General features: G+C 41.1%; 1 protein-coding gene across 5 annotated transcripts in view; it reads right to left on the bottom strand.

The window, feature by feature from the left end:
* PEAK1 (pseudopodium enriched atypical kinase 1) overlaps positions 1-13,499 on the bottom strand; it is a 122,601-nt gene that overhangs the window by 21,589 nt on the left and 87,513 nt on the right. For 4 of the 5 annotated variants that reach the window (XR_010910293.1, XM_060755723.2, XM_060755725.2 and 1 more), the window contains 2 exons: positions 9,078-9,274; positions 5,791-6,539 (listed from right to left, as the gene is read on the bottom strand). Coding sequence is in view for 4 of the 5 variants with exons in the window: in XM_060755723.2 (XP_060611706.2) it covers positions 5,791-6,539; positions 9,078-9,274 (946 nt within the window). In the remaining variant the exon portion in view is untranslated. Of the gene's footprint in view, positions 1-5,790; positions 6,540-9,077; positions 9,275-13,499 lie in introns of those variants that run through there. The other variant, XM_067471272.1, reaches the window with a different exon arrangement.

The following is a 13,499-nucleotide window of genomic DNA, read 5'->3' as shown; positions in this document are numbered from 1 at the left end:
CTTGAAGTACCTTCACTCACTTATTGAGACCACTGTGACCCTCATCCAATGACCGATAAAGACCAAACTTGGTATACAAAGGCCCCATGATCCACTCTACATCCTGGTGCAGTTTGGAGGAGGATGGACCACAGATGATGGGACTCTCAGTACCTTCAGTAACTTCCTGAGACCACTGTGAGCCATATAAATAACTGATAAAGACCAACCTTGATACACAATTCCTTTCTCAAATAACCCGGGCAGCACCGGGTCCCCAAGCTAGTGTTATATATATGTGTGTGTCTGTGTGTGTTTGAAGGAGGATGGACCATGGACGATGAGATTTGCAGTAGGTTGGTTTCCTGATAAAAACCAACCTTGGCACACAATGATTTTTTGAAATAACCCGGGCACCGCCGGGTTCCCAAGCTAGTGTGTAATAAATTTGGCCACTTGCTTCTCTCTTCTGTTTGAATTATGGGGAAAGACTAAATTTGGGGAGTTATTTCTTCCATATGTATTGACTTTTGATCATAACAGGTGAACACAATGTGGTTTTATGCAAAATTGCAACATCTACTTATTTATTATTCCAATGTATGTTTGATTAATCAGTTCACTAGATCATTTTGGCCCCTCTAGCCATAACTTAACTTTGGCTCTTGCACTTTACCATTGCCCCAGCACTATAGTTGTATTGCTCTAATTCACCTAGCTCTCCTAGATCAAACTTATTATCAGGCTCCTGCATTTTTCTATCAGGGCTCCTGTCCTTGCAACTTTATGGCTCAAGTCCTGCCTTGCCCATGAGCTTTGCATATGGCCATTCTGTTAGGCTAGTAGTAGTAGTTGTTGGTTATGTTTTTATGATGTTTTGTATTTGTAATTTTTACTGTGTTATATTTTAATCTCTGTTTGACCGGACTTGTCCCCATGTAAGTTGCCCTGAGTCCCTTCAGGAAGATGGTGGCTGGACACAAAAATAAAGTTTTTGTTGTTATTTTGTTTTATTATAATTATAATTATTTGAAACACAACAAGATGAGTCCACAGCAGACACTCTGCTGGCTGTTGTATTGGATCACATGTCAGACCCTTCCCAAATGTCTAGGACAGTGTGATGTATCGGCGAATGATGCGTGCAGATCCCAGTAAGGTGGTCTTTTGCAGCTGGCAGATGGTAATCTTGTCAGCGCTGATTGTGCTTAAGTGCAGGCCAAGGTCTTTAGACACAGGACCCTGTGTGCCCATCACCACTGGGACTAATAATAATAACAACAACAACAACAACAACAACGCTTCCAGTATTTTCTGTTGGTCATGGGAGTTCTGTGTGCCAAGTTTGGTTCAATTCCATCATTGATGGAGTTCAGAGTGCTCTTTGATTAGACGTGAACTATAAATCCTAGCAACTACAACTCCCAAATGACAAAATCATTTTTTTTGAGTGATGGTCACTCCTTGTGTTCTGAGTCGTTTTGTTGCCAAATTTGGTGTGATTTCGTTCAATGGTTCTTTTGATTTTAAGGTACTCATTATGCATAGAGCAATATTTATACATATATATATATATATTATATTATATTATTAGAATAGCACAAGAGACAAGGTGGAACTGTCTTCTGCTGGACCCGACCAGCAGTTGGTGCTGGGGGGAGTGGTCCCCAACTGATGACATATGCAGGAGACAAGATGGAACTGTCCCTTGGCTACCTCTCTCTTCACTCTGGCCCAGTCTTCAAAGGCAACCCCATGTAGAGCGCATTGCAGTAGTCTATACGGGATGTAACCAGAGCGTGGACCACTGTGGCCAAGTCTGACTTCTCAAGTTATGGGTGCAACTGACGCACAATTTTAGTTGTGCAAAAGCTCCCCGGCCACTGCTGAGACCTGGCGTTCCAGGCTCAACGATGAATCTAGGATCACTCCCAAGCTGCAAACGTATGCCTTCAAGGGGAGTGTAACCCCATCCAACACAGGCTGTAACCCTATGCCCTGTTTGGCCTTCTGGCTGACCAAGAGGACCTCTGTCTTGTCTGGATGCATACTTATAATGCAAGTCCGATGCTCCATAACAAAAATTCTGCAAGAGATCTTTTATTTTGCCTCGTTTGAGAAAGAATCACATTTCAAAAGTTGACATTGTTTCACCAAGCAATTTTCACCTTGTTTCCTGTGTTTTTTTGGTTTGGAAAATGACAATGCAATTAGCCGTTAACGGCTCATCGAGATGATCATCCTACTTGACCTATTGTAGCAAAACAAGATAAGATGCTATTGAACTTTATTCCTGCCACACCTGATCAAAGCAGTACTGCACTCAAGACGAACAAATGGTTTGTGTATCTTGACATCAGCAGATAATATTTGGACCTGATTTTGAAACTAAACCAATGGTAATTGTATTCCTATCAAATAATCAAGATAAGTTAAAGAAAAATTACACTATCAGTTTCTCGGGGAAATCAATTAAAATTATTTTGTATCAAGAACAAATGGGAACAGCCATGTCTCCAATTATCTTAGCTGGGCTTCTTGCCATAGAAATAAATCAATACATCTACATTTCCTGAATGCGGAGCCTGGGGTTTGTAATTCCCACGATCTTTTGTCGGAGCTTTGCCACTGGTGAATATCTTCTAATTTAGGAGGCACTCCTGAGCTATGGATTCACAGCTAGTTTGGGTAATTTTTGAGCTTAACAAATTGGACGGTTTAATTTTTCGCATTCAGTACAAGAACATTGGCTATGATTTTACAATATAGGGGTATATAATGGAACCCATAGAAAAAAATTAGCATGTTAACATAGGCATTTAATTGAGTGCAATTGGTTTTTTATATAGTGTCAGAAAAACCGAATGTTAAATTGCACTTGCATGGAACTAAATATTATGGTTTTTTTTGTTGTTTATTTGTTCAACTAGCCGTCCCCTGCCAGGTGTTGCTGTGGCCCAGTTTGTGTATATGTTTTTTTGTGTGTGTATGTATATATATGTGGTTTTGCACATGCGTTGCATTTTTTAAATTATTTTTTGGCTTTTAAGTCTCTTCTGATGTGTTTTTCAGTGTTTTTATGAGTGATGGTCACTCATATATGTGTGTGTGTGTGTGTGTGTGTGGTTTTGTGCATGCGTTCTAATGTATTTTTTAAATGTTTGGTTTTTAATGTTTCTTTTGCTGTGTTTTTCAGTGTTTTTATGAGTGATGGTCACTTATTGGCCTGATAGGAATCTTGTGTCTAAATTTGGTGTCAATTCGTCCAGTGGTTTTTGAGTTATGTTAATCCCACAAATGAACATTACATTTTTATTTATATTGACTAGCCGTCTCGTGCCACGCATTGCTGTGGCCCACATGGGGGTTCTGTGTGGGAGGTTTGGCCCAATTCTATCGTTGGTGTGGTTCAGAATGCTCTGTGATTGTAAGTGAACTATAAATCCCAGCAACTACAACTCCCAAACGTCAAGATTCTATTTTCCCCAAACACCACCAGTGTTCCCATTTGGGCATATTGAGTATTTGTGTAGAGTTTGGTCCAGATCCATCATTGTTTGAGTCCAGTGATCTCTGGATGTAGGTGAACTACAACTCCAAAACCAAAGGACACTGTCCACCAAATCCTTCCAGTATTTTCTGTTAGTCATGGGAGAACTGTGTGCCAAGTTTCGTTCAGTTCCATCGTTGGTGGGGTTCAGAATGCTCTTTGATTGTAGGTGAACTATAAATCCCAGCAACTACAATTCCCAAATGAAAAAAACCATTTTTTGAGTGAAGGACATACGTTGGGTTGTTTGGTGTCTTGTGTCCAAATTTGGTGTCAATTTGTCCAGTGGTTTTTGAGTTCTGTTAATCCCACAAACAAACATTACATTTTTATTTATGTAATGCTCAAGATCCTGCAAGGAAGACTCCAGCAATACATGGAGCGAGAGTTGCCAGATGTTCAAGCTGGGTTTAGAAAAGGCAGAGGAACGAGAGACCAGATTGCCAATATCCGCTGGATAATGGAGAAAGGCAGGGAGTTTCAGAAAAACATCTATTTCTGCTTCATTGACTACTCTAAAGCCTTTGACTGTGTGGATCATAATAAATTGTGGCAAGTTCTTGGTGGGATGGGCATCCCAAGCCACCTTCCCTCTCTCCGGAGGAATCTGTACAAGGACCAAGTGGCAACAGTCAGAACTGACCACGGAACAACAGAACTGGTTCAAGATTGGGAAAGGCGTACGGCAAGGCTGCATACTCTCACCCAACCTTTTTAACTTGTATGCAGAACACATCATGCGAGGATGTGCGGGGCTTGAGGAATGCAAAGCTGGGGTGAAAATTGCTGGAAGAAACATTAACAACCTCAGATATGCAGATGACACCACTCTGATGGCCGAAAGCGAGGAGGAGCTGAAGAACCTTCTAACAAGGTGAAAGAAGAAAGCGCAAAAGCCGGCTTGCAGCTAAACATAAAAAAAACCAAGATTATGGCAACAAGAATGATTGACAATTGGAAAATAGAGGGAGAAAATGTGGAGGCCGTGACAGACTTTGTATTTCTAGGCGCAAAGATTACTGCAGATGCAGACTGTGCCCAGGAAATCAGAAGACGCTTCCTTCTTGGGAGGAGAGCAATGTCCAGTCTTGATAAAATAGTAAAGAGTAGAGACATCAGACTGGCAACAAAGATCCGCCTAGTTAAAGCCATGGTATTCCCTGTAGTCACCTGCGGATGTGAGAGCTGGACCTTAGGGAAGGCTGAGCGAAGGAAGATCGATGCTTTTGAGCTGTGGTGTTGGAGGAAAGTTTTGAGAGTGCCTTGGACTGTGAGAAGATCCAACCAGTCCATCCTCCAGGAAATAAAGCCCGGCTGCTCATTGGAGGGAAGGATACTAGAGACAAAGTTGAAGTACTTTGGTCACATCATGAGGAGACAGGAAAGCCTAGAGAAGACAATGATGCTGGGGAAAGTAGAAGGCAAAAGGAAGAGGGGCCGACCAAGGGCAAGATGGATGGATGGCATCCTTGAAGTGACTGGACTGACCTTGAAGGAGCTGGGGGTGGTGACGGCCGACAGGGAGCTCTGGCGTGGGCTGGTCCATGAGGTCATGAAGAGTCGGAGATGACTGAACGAATGAACAACAACAACAAGATTTCTAAATCTTATTTTATGTTTTATTTTGGTTAGATTAATTTATGGCTATATGTTATTGTCTTGCTATTATCTTTTGGTTTTCACTGGTTTGTACGACATTGAATTTTGCCTTTATAATGTTGGAAACCACTTTGAGTTCCCTTAGGAGGAGAAAAACGGTATATAAATGGAGTAAATAAAGAAATAATAATGAATAAAAGGAAAACTATTTCAACCACCCTGTCAACAAATAAGAAAGTGTGTCTCTTTATAAACTGATAACAGGACTAATCAAAATAGATTGGGGTAGATTTCTGAAAAGTCAGAAATGTTAAAAAAAGCAAAGCTCGAGATCCAGTGCCAAATAATTTGGTTTGCATAAAAGGAAGGAATTTGTGGCATTAACTCCTTGCTTTTATTTACTTGCTGCATTTCCTCAGGGCCATCCTAGAAACATATGGAATGCAATGTATGAAGAATGGCTTACAGCCCGATCCTAAGAACTATGACACCAAAAATAAATACTAAGAACAGAATACACAGCCTAAACATGAGCGTGCCTTTGCAATCACAAAGCACAGAAGAGCACATATTTTACTTAGTAAAGCCTGAACTCAAAGGCAACCAAATATAAGGCACAGTCAGGAAAACTGTTAATCTCAATGGATGGATTAGCTTCTTACCTTGACTGCGTAGTTGTTGATGGGATCTTTTGCATAAGATGCAGAGTAGTAGACAGCATCGCCTGCTTCGCAGCATGGTTTGTCGCTGGTTAATCTGAAGTCCGACCAGCTGTCTACGCCAAATCGAAGCTGGTCCTTCTGTCCAGCCATGAACAAGTCTTCACACTTAGCAGACAGTTTCCTCAGGGAGTCAGTGTGAAGGCTTCGGATCTTGCTCACCACCTCTCCCCTGTTTTCAATCCCTCTATAAAGTGCTTGCCTTTGTGGCTTCTGGACAGTTTTGCTATGCTTGCCATGGGTGGCAGGTCGACTTGACAGAGACTCCACGCTATTAGAAGCCCTGTCCTTCGTACTGGTAGCAGTTAGGCTGGAAAAGCTATTGGCGGATGAGCAGATTGCCAGTCCTTTTGTTGGAGGCCTATCCAAGGAGTCTCCTGATTCATTGTCCACTGCCTTGAATTCTGAGCTGACTGAAGAGCAGGCGCTGCTGGCTTCCCAGTTGGTATCAATGTCATAGGTAGGGTTGGCCATCACGCACATGCTGTTTTCAAGGGTATGTTTCTGGAGTTCCTTTGGAACTGGTTCTGTATGAGCTCTTAGGATGGTTTTCTTTGGCAGGGGAGGTGGTGTTGGATGTAAACTGGGAGCCGTTTCCAGATCCGATATTCCGCCAAAAGCAATGGCGTCGTCCAAAGCCCCCTTCGGTTGCCGAGGATGCTTTGGAGGTATCATAGTTGCTCTGGATTGCCCTGCAGAAGGAGAAACAATAGTCATTGGACCTGTGACACAAGTACATAATAATAATAATAATAATAATAATAATAATAATAGGCAGGGCCAATTCCAAAGGATTAAAAAATTAAAAACACTAGGTGAGACAGCAGTTTGGTGTATCTGGACATATAATAATAATAATAATAATAATAATAATAATAATAATAGCAACAACAACAACACACAACAACGTGTGATCCAATTCAACAGCCAGAAGAGTGTCTGCTGTGGACTCATCTTGTTGTGTTTCTAATAATAATAATAATAATAATAATCATCATCATCATCATCTATATAAATAAAAATATAATGTTCGTTTGTGGGATTAACATAATTCAAAAACCATTGGACAAATTGACACCAAATTTGGACAGCATACACCTAACAACCCAAGAAGTGATCATCACTCAAAAAATTGATTTTGTCATTTGGGAGTTGTAGTTGCTGGGATTTATAGTTGACCTACAATCAAAGAGCATTCTGAACTCCACCAATGAAGGAATTGAACCAAAAGTGGCAGACAGGACTCCCATGACCAACAGAAAACACTAGGAGGGTCTGGTGAGCTTCCTTGAGTTTGGGAGTTGTAGTTCACCTACATCCAGCGAGTACTGTGGCCAGAGAGCACAACAACGTGTGATCTAATTCAACAGCCAGAAGAGTGTCTGCTGTGGACTCATCTTGTTGTGTTTCTAATAATAATAATAATAATAATAATAATAATAATAATAATCACCACCATCACCACCACCACCATCATCATAAATAAAAATGTAATGTTTGTGGGATTAACATAACTCAAAAATCATTGGACTAATTGACACCAAATTTGGGCAGCATACACCTAACATCCCAAGAAGTGATCATCACTCCAAAAAATTGATTTTGTCATTTGGGAGTTGTAGTTGCTGGGATTTATAGTTGACCTAAAATCAAAGAGCATTCTGAACTCCACCAATGAAGGAATTGAACCAAAAGTGGCAGACAGGACTCTCATGACCAACAGAAAACACTAGGAGGGCCTGGTGAGCATTGGCCTTGAGTTTGGGAGTTGTAGTTCACCTTCATCCAGTGAGTACTGTGGACTCAAATGATGATGGATCTGGACCAAACTTGGCAAGATACTCAACATGCCTTAATATGAAGACTGGTGGATTTTGGGGGAAATAGACCTTGACATTTGGGAGTTGTAGTTGCTGGAATTTATGGTTCACCTACAATGAAAGAGCATTCTAAACCCCATCAACGATGTAATTGAACCAAACCTGGCACACAGAACTCCCATGACCTTTAGAAAATACTGGAAGGTTTTGGTGGGCATTGTCCTTGCGTTTGGGAGTTGTCATTCACCTACATCCAGAGAGAATTGTGGATAATGGATCTGGGGAGTTTGGGGAAAATAGACCTCAACATTTGGGAGTTGTAGTTGCTAGGATATATAGTTCACCTACATTGCTTTAGAGACTGCAAAAGGACTGCTCCTAACCCAAGGAGCTCGCAAACTAGAGTAGAAAGGACTACACTAAAAGGTTATAATCACTTCAAACAAAAGAATGACAAGGGGAGAGAGCGTGTCATCCTTACCTATTAATTTGTGTGCTGTCACACTGTGTCCAATTTCTCCGGCTGATTTATGGCAGACGGCATACAAAGTGAGATGGATGCACCCACTTGTGACCATTTATGAACGGCTGCCCTAAATGTGTGCCTAGTCTTACAAATGTGACCTTTAAAACCAATTCTGCTTCCAAATTACTTGGTGAAAAAGCAAAATTGAAACATATGAAATAAAAAAATTAGTGTCAGAACTGGAGATAAATGTAGGATTCTTCTAGTGTGTGGCATTTGTAGGTCAAACATATGCTATAAATTCAATAGCTTAACAGTATGAGTTACTCAGATAAAACATGAGTTTGTATAAATGGGAGTTCTGTGTGCCATATTTGGTTCAACTCCATCATTGGTGGAGTTCAGAATGCTCTTTGATTTTAGATGAGCTATACATCCCAGTAACTACAACTCGCATATGTCAAGGTCTATTTTCCCTCAAGAGCGCCTCAAGAGCGCCCCTGGGCAAAATCAACTATACTGCGAATGCTTACTTTGCTTAATGGGTTGAGCCGCCCCTGACTATAAATCCCAGAAACTACAACTCCCAAATGACAAAATCAATTTTTTTTGGAGTGAAGGACAGACATTGGGTTGTTAGGTATATGCTGTCCAAATTTGGTGTCAATTGGCCCACTGGTTTTTGAGTTCTGTTAATCCCACAAACGAACATTACATTTTCATTTATATAGATCGTTATGTATTGGCCTCATAACAGGGCCCATTGTAAGCCGCCCTGAGTCCCCCTTCTAGGGTTGAAAAGCGGCGGGATAGAAATGCAGGAAATAAAATAAAATAAAAATATCTGCTTTTGACTGGATTATCAGAGTCCACACTGCCATATAATCCAGTTCAAAGCAGACAATGTGGGATTTTATTCAGCTGTGCAGGTGCAAGGTGCTTACCTAAGTTGCTATATGTAGCACTGCAGGCGCTGATGTCGGAGGAATCAGACATGTCTTCCTTTTCTTCCTCCCCTTGTAGCGTTTCCGGAGGAGATAACCGAGTGAGGGACGCATTGTCACCGCTGCCCTGATGTTCAAAGACAGATCGTGGAATCCGAGGGGACAAATTTTCCACCGTTTGCTCATCAGGCACCCGACTGAAACAGCAAGAAGAGAGAATTCACCTGGGGCGTTATGCTAGAAACCGTTCAATTGGAAATGCTTCAATCATAATTCTGTACAGAATGACACCCTGAACTATGACAACGAACAAAAGAAGAAGAAACCACCACTCATTTTCCAACTTTGATTCTTCAGTTTCCATACAATTGAATTGTTGTGGGCCTTGATTTTTGACTGATTCCCATGTTATGGGGTTTCTCAGATGAGGTTTGCCAATTCCTTCCTCTGAGACAGAAAGTATCATATATACTGTACATATATACTCAAAGATAAGCCTTTTCTTGAGATGGAAAAAACCTCCCTTGACTTATAATTGAGTCAAGCCGGTCAGCAGAGTCTGGAGGCCATTGCTTGCAATACATGATATATTTCTCTCTTTTCTTCCCTTCCCTTGACAGTGTGTTTTCTTTTCCAGTCCAAAGGGAGGGAAGGAGGGAACGGAGATATATTTCATATCCTCCTTGTTTGTATGGCTCTCTTTCAAATCCACCCAATTTCCTGTTTTTTGTGTGTGTGTCTAAATGTATTAACTTTATATGTACATTTTTGTTCCCTTGGGAGTATTCACTCGCCTTTGCAAAGCCCTATAGGTCTGTAAATATGTTTCTTTATATGCATGTTTCTTCCAAAGTCTTTGCAAACAACATATACCCATTAATCTTATAAAAGCATTTTACCCTGAAATATTTGTTAATCTCTCGTACAGATATATAGGCATTTCCTCCTGCAAGCCTTTGCAATTCCTATGTACCTATATATCTGTATACATTCATTTTATATATGAGTTTTCCCCTCATATGTTTGCAGGTTTTTGCAAATTCTATATAATAATAATAATAATAATAATAATAATAATAATAATAATCCTTTATTTGTACCCCGCTACCATCTTCCAAAGGATTCGGTGCGGCTTACAAGAGGCCGAGCCAGATATCTATATGCATATAGATATCTAGAGATGTTCATGTACCTGTGTATATATTAATGTTCCCCTCACATGTTTGCAAGTCTCTGCAAATCCTATAGATATAAATATTGATAAATATATAGAGGTACTTATATATCTGTATATGTGTGTATATAGGTAACAGTAAAGGTTCCCCCTGATATTAAGTCTAGCTGTGTCCGACTCTGTGACTCGGGTGCTCATCTCTATTTCTAAGCCAAATTGCCGGCGTTGTCCATAGCCACCTCCAAGGTCACATGGCTTTAGGCATGACTGCATGAAGCGCCGTTACCTTCACGGTAAGGCGGTACCTATTGATCTAATCACATTTGCATGTTTTCGAATTGTTAGGTTGGCGGAAGCTGGAGCTAACAGAGGGATTCACCCCGCTCCCTGGATTTGGACCACCAACCTTTTGGTCAGCAAGTTCAGCAGTTCAGTGGTTTAACCCACTGCGCCACCAGGGACTTAATGTGTGTGTGTGTGTGTGTCTATCTATCAATCTATCTATTTATCTGTATAAGATTTTAAATATGAATGTTCCCCTCACATGTTTTCAAGTCCCTGCAAATCCTATATAGATATAATTAACCATATATAGAGAGACGTCTAGATAGATATAAATATAGATATATAGGGCTTGCAAATATTGCATTGGAAATGTACATACATAGAGAGGATTTGCAAACATTTCAGGGGGAAATGCATATGTGAAATTAGTATATATAATTATAGATCTGTATCTAGCTCTGCATTGTTTATATAGACATTGAATGTTTGCCTGTTACTATCTTGGAACCTGGCTTGAATCCCCATGGTGGGATACAAATGAAGTTATTATTATTATTTGAAACAAAACGAGTCCACAGCAAATACTCTGCTGGCTGTTGAATTGGATCACACGTCAGACACTTCCCAAGTCTCTAGGACTGTCTGATGTATCGGTGAATAATGCGTGTGGGTCCCAGTAAGGTGGCCTTTTGTAGCTGGTAATTTTGTCAGTGCCGATTGTGTTTAAGTGCAGGCCAAGGTCTTGAGGCACTGCACCCAGTGTGATCACTACTAGGACCACCTTTACTGGCTTGTGCCAGAATCTTTGCAGTTCGAGCTTTAAATCCTCATATTGTGTCAGCTTTTCCAGTTGTTTCTCTGCAATCCTGTCACCTGTGATTATTATTATTATTATTATTATTATTATTAAGTTACTGTTGATATCTTATTGTGTTTGTTGACCTTCCTCCTCCACTTACAGAAATAGTTTACTGTTTTTCTTTGAAATACGGTAAATATTCCGAAAATTAGGGTACTCTGCTTATATTTGGGCCGGCTTATGCTTGAGTATATACAGTAAGTGGATTGCTCAAAGTAACCCAATGGGTGGGTTTGTAGAAGTGAGCTGAGATTTGAACCCCAATCTTCCAGAATCCTAGTTGAATAATGTAACCATTACATTCCACTGCCGCTCCCTTTTAAAATATACATTGCCATATAAACACTATAATGTGTGTTGTCAGCATTAAAGAATCAAGAAATATCAAGCTGCGTAAAGAAATTGTTAAGGTTAGAAAGTTTCACTGCATATTAAATCACACCGATTAAGACGTTTTACAGTACAGATACCCACAAAGAAAGCTGGCTTTCACAGATCAGAGATAGCACATAGAATGCCTAGAGGCTGAATCCAATTCAAATGCTTCAAACTAATTTCATGAAATATTAAGGACTTGGGTTGCTGTGAGTTTTCCAGGCTATCTGGCCATGTTCCAGAAGCATTCTCTCCTGACGTTCCACCCACTCAAGCAGGGAGCTTTGAGATGGTCGAAAAGAAGCTCTCTGAAGCTCTAGGTGCCCTTACCGCATACTACAGGAAAAACCAACTGATCCCTAATCCATCTAAAACACAGACATGCGCCTTTCACCTTAAGAACAGACAAGCATCCCGAGCTGTGAGGATTACCTGGGAAGGAATCCCACTGGAGCATTGCAACACACCCAAATACCTGGGAGTCACTCTGGACCGTGCTCTTACCTACAAGAAGCACTGCCTGAACATCAAGCAAAAAGTGGGTGCTAGAAACAACATCATACGAAAGCTGACTGGCACAACCTGGGGATCACAACCAGACACAGTGAAGACATCTGCTCTTGTGCTATGCTACTCTGTTGCTGAGTACGCATGCCCAGTGTGGAACACATCTCACCACGCTAAAACAGTAGATGTGGCTCTTAATGAGACATGCCGCATTATCACAGGGTGTCTGCACCCCACACCAATGGAGAAGTTACACTGCTTAGCCGGTATTGCACCACCTGACATCCGCCGGGAAGTAGCAGCCAATAGTGAAAGGACCAAGGCAGAGACATCTCCAGCTCATCCCGTTTGGGTATCAGCCAGCACGTCAACGACTTAAATCAAGACATAGTTTTCTTAGATCTACAGAGACACTCGCTGGAACACCCCAGCAAGCGAGTCCAAAAGTGGCAGGCCCAAACCCAGCACCTCAATCCATGGGTGATACCAGATGAGAGACTCCCCCCTGGGCACACAGAAGACTGGGCATGCGTAGAAGGCGCTGAACAGACTGCGCTCTGGCACCACGAGATGCAGAGCCAATCTTAAGAAATGGGGCTACAAAGTGGAATCCTCGGCATGCGAGTGCGGAGAAGAACAAACCACTGACCACCTGCTGCAATGCACCCTGAGCCCTGCCACATGCACCAGGGAGGACCTTCTTGTGGCAACACCAGAGGCACTCCACGTGGCCAGATACTGGTCAAAGGACATTTAACCAACTATCAAGTTTGCAAAATCTGTGTTTTTTTTTTTAATCTGTGTGTTTGTTTTGTTTTGTTAGAATTATAATACAATGGTCTGGTTGCTGATGACACGATAAATGAATAACCTACATCTATGGCAGGCATCCTCAGTGTTTGGGGGATTATTTATATTATAGTGTTTATCTTCCACCCTTCTCACTCGCAGGGGACTCAGGGCAGATTACAGTGTACATATACATGGCAAACATTCAATGCCATAGAGCAGGGGTCCTCAAACTTTTTAAACAGAGGGCCAGGTCACAGTCCCTCAAACTGTTGAATGGCTGGATTATAATTTGAAAAAAAACATGAATGAATGCCTATGAACACTGCACATATCTTATTTGTAGTGCAAGAAGCACTTAAAAACAATATAATAATAAAAATTAAGAACAATATTAACAAATTTAAACTTATTAGTATTTCAATGGGAAGTT

This window comes from Anolis sagrei, chromosome 9 (assembly GCF_037176765.1).
Source record: "Anolis sagrei isolate rAnoSag1 chromosome 9, rAnoSag1.mat, whole genome shotgun sequence".
NCBI classification, from domain to species: Eukaryota; Metazoa; Chordata; class Lepidosauria; order Squamata; family Dactyloidae; genus Anolis; species Anolis sagrei.
This window is presented reverse-complemented; position numbering and strand designations above follow the sequence as displayed.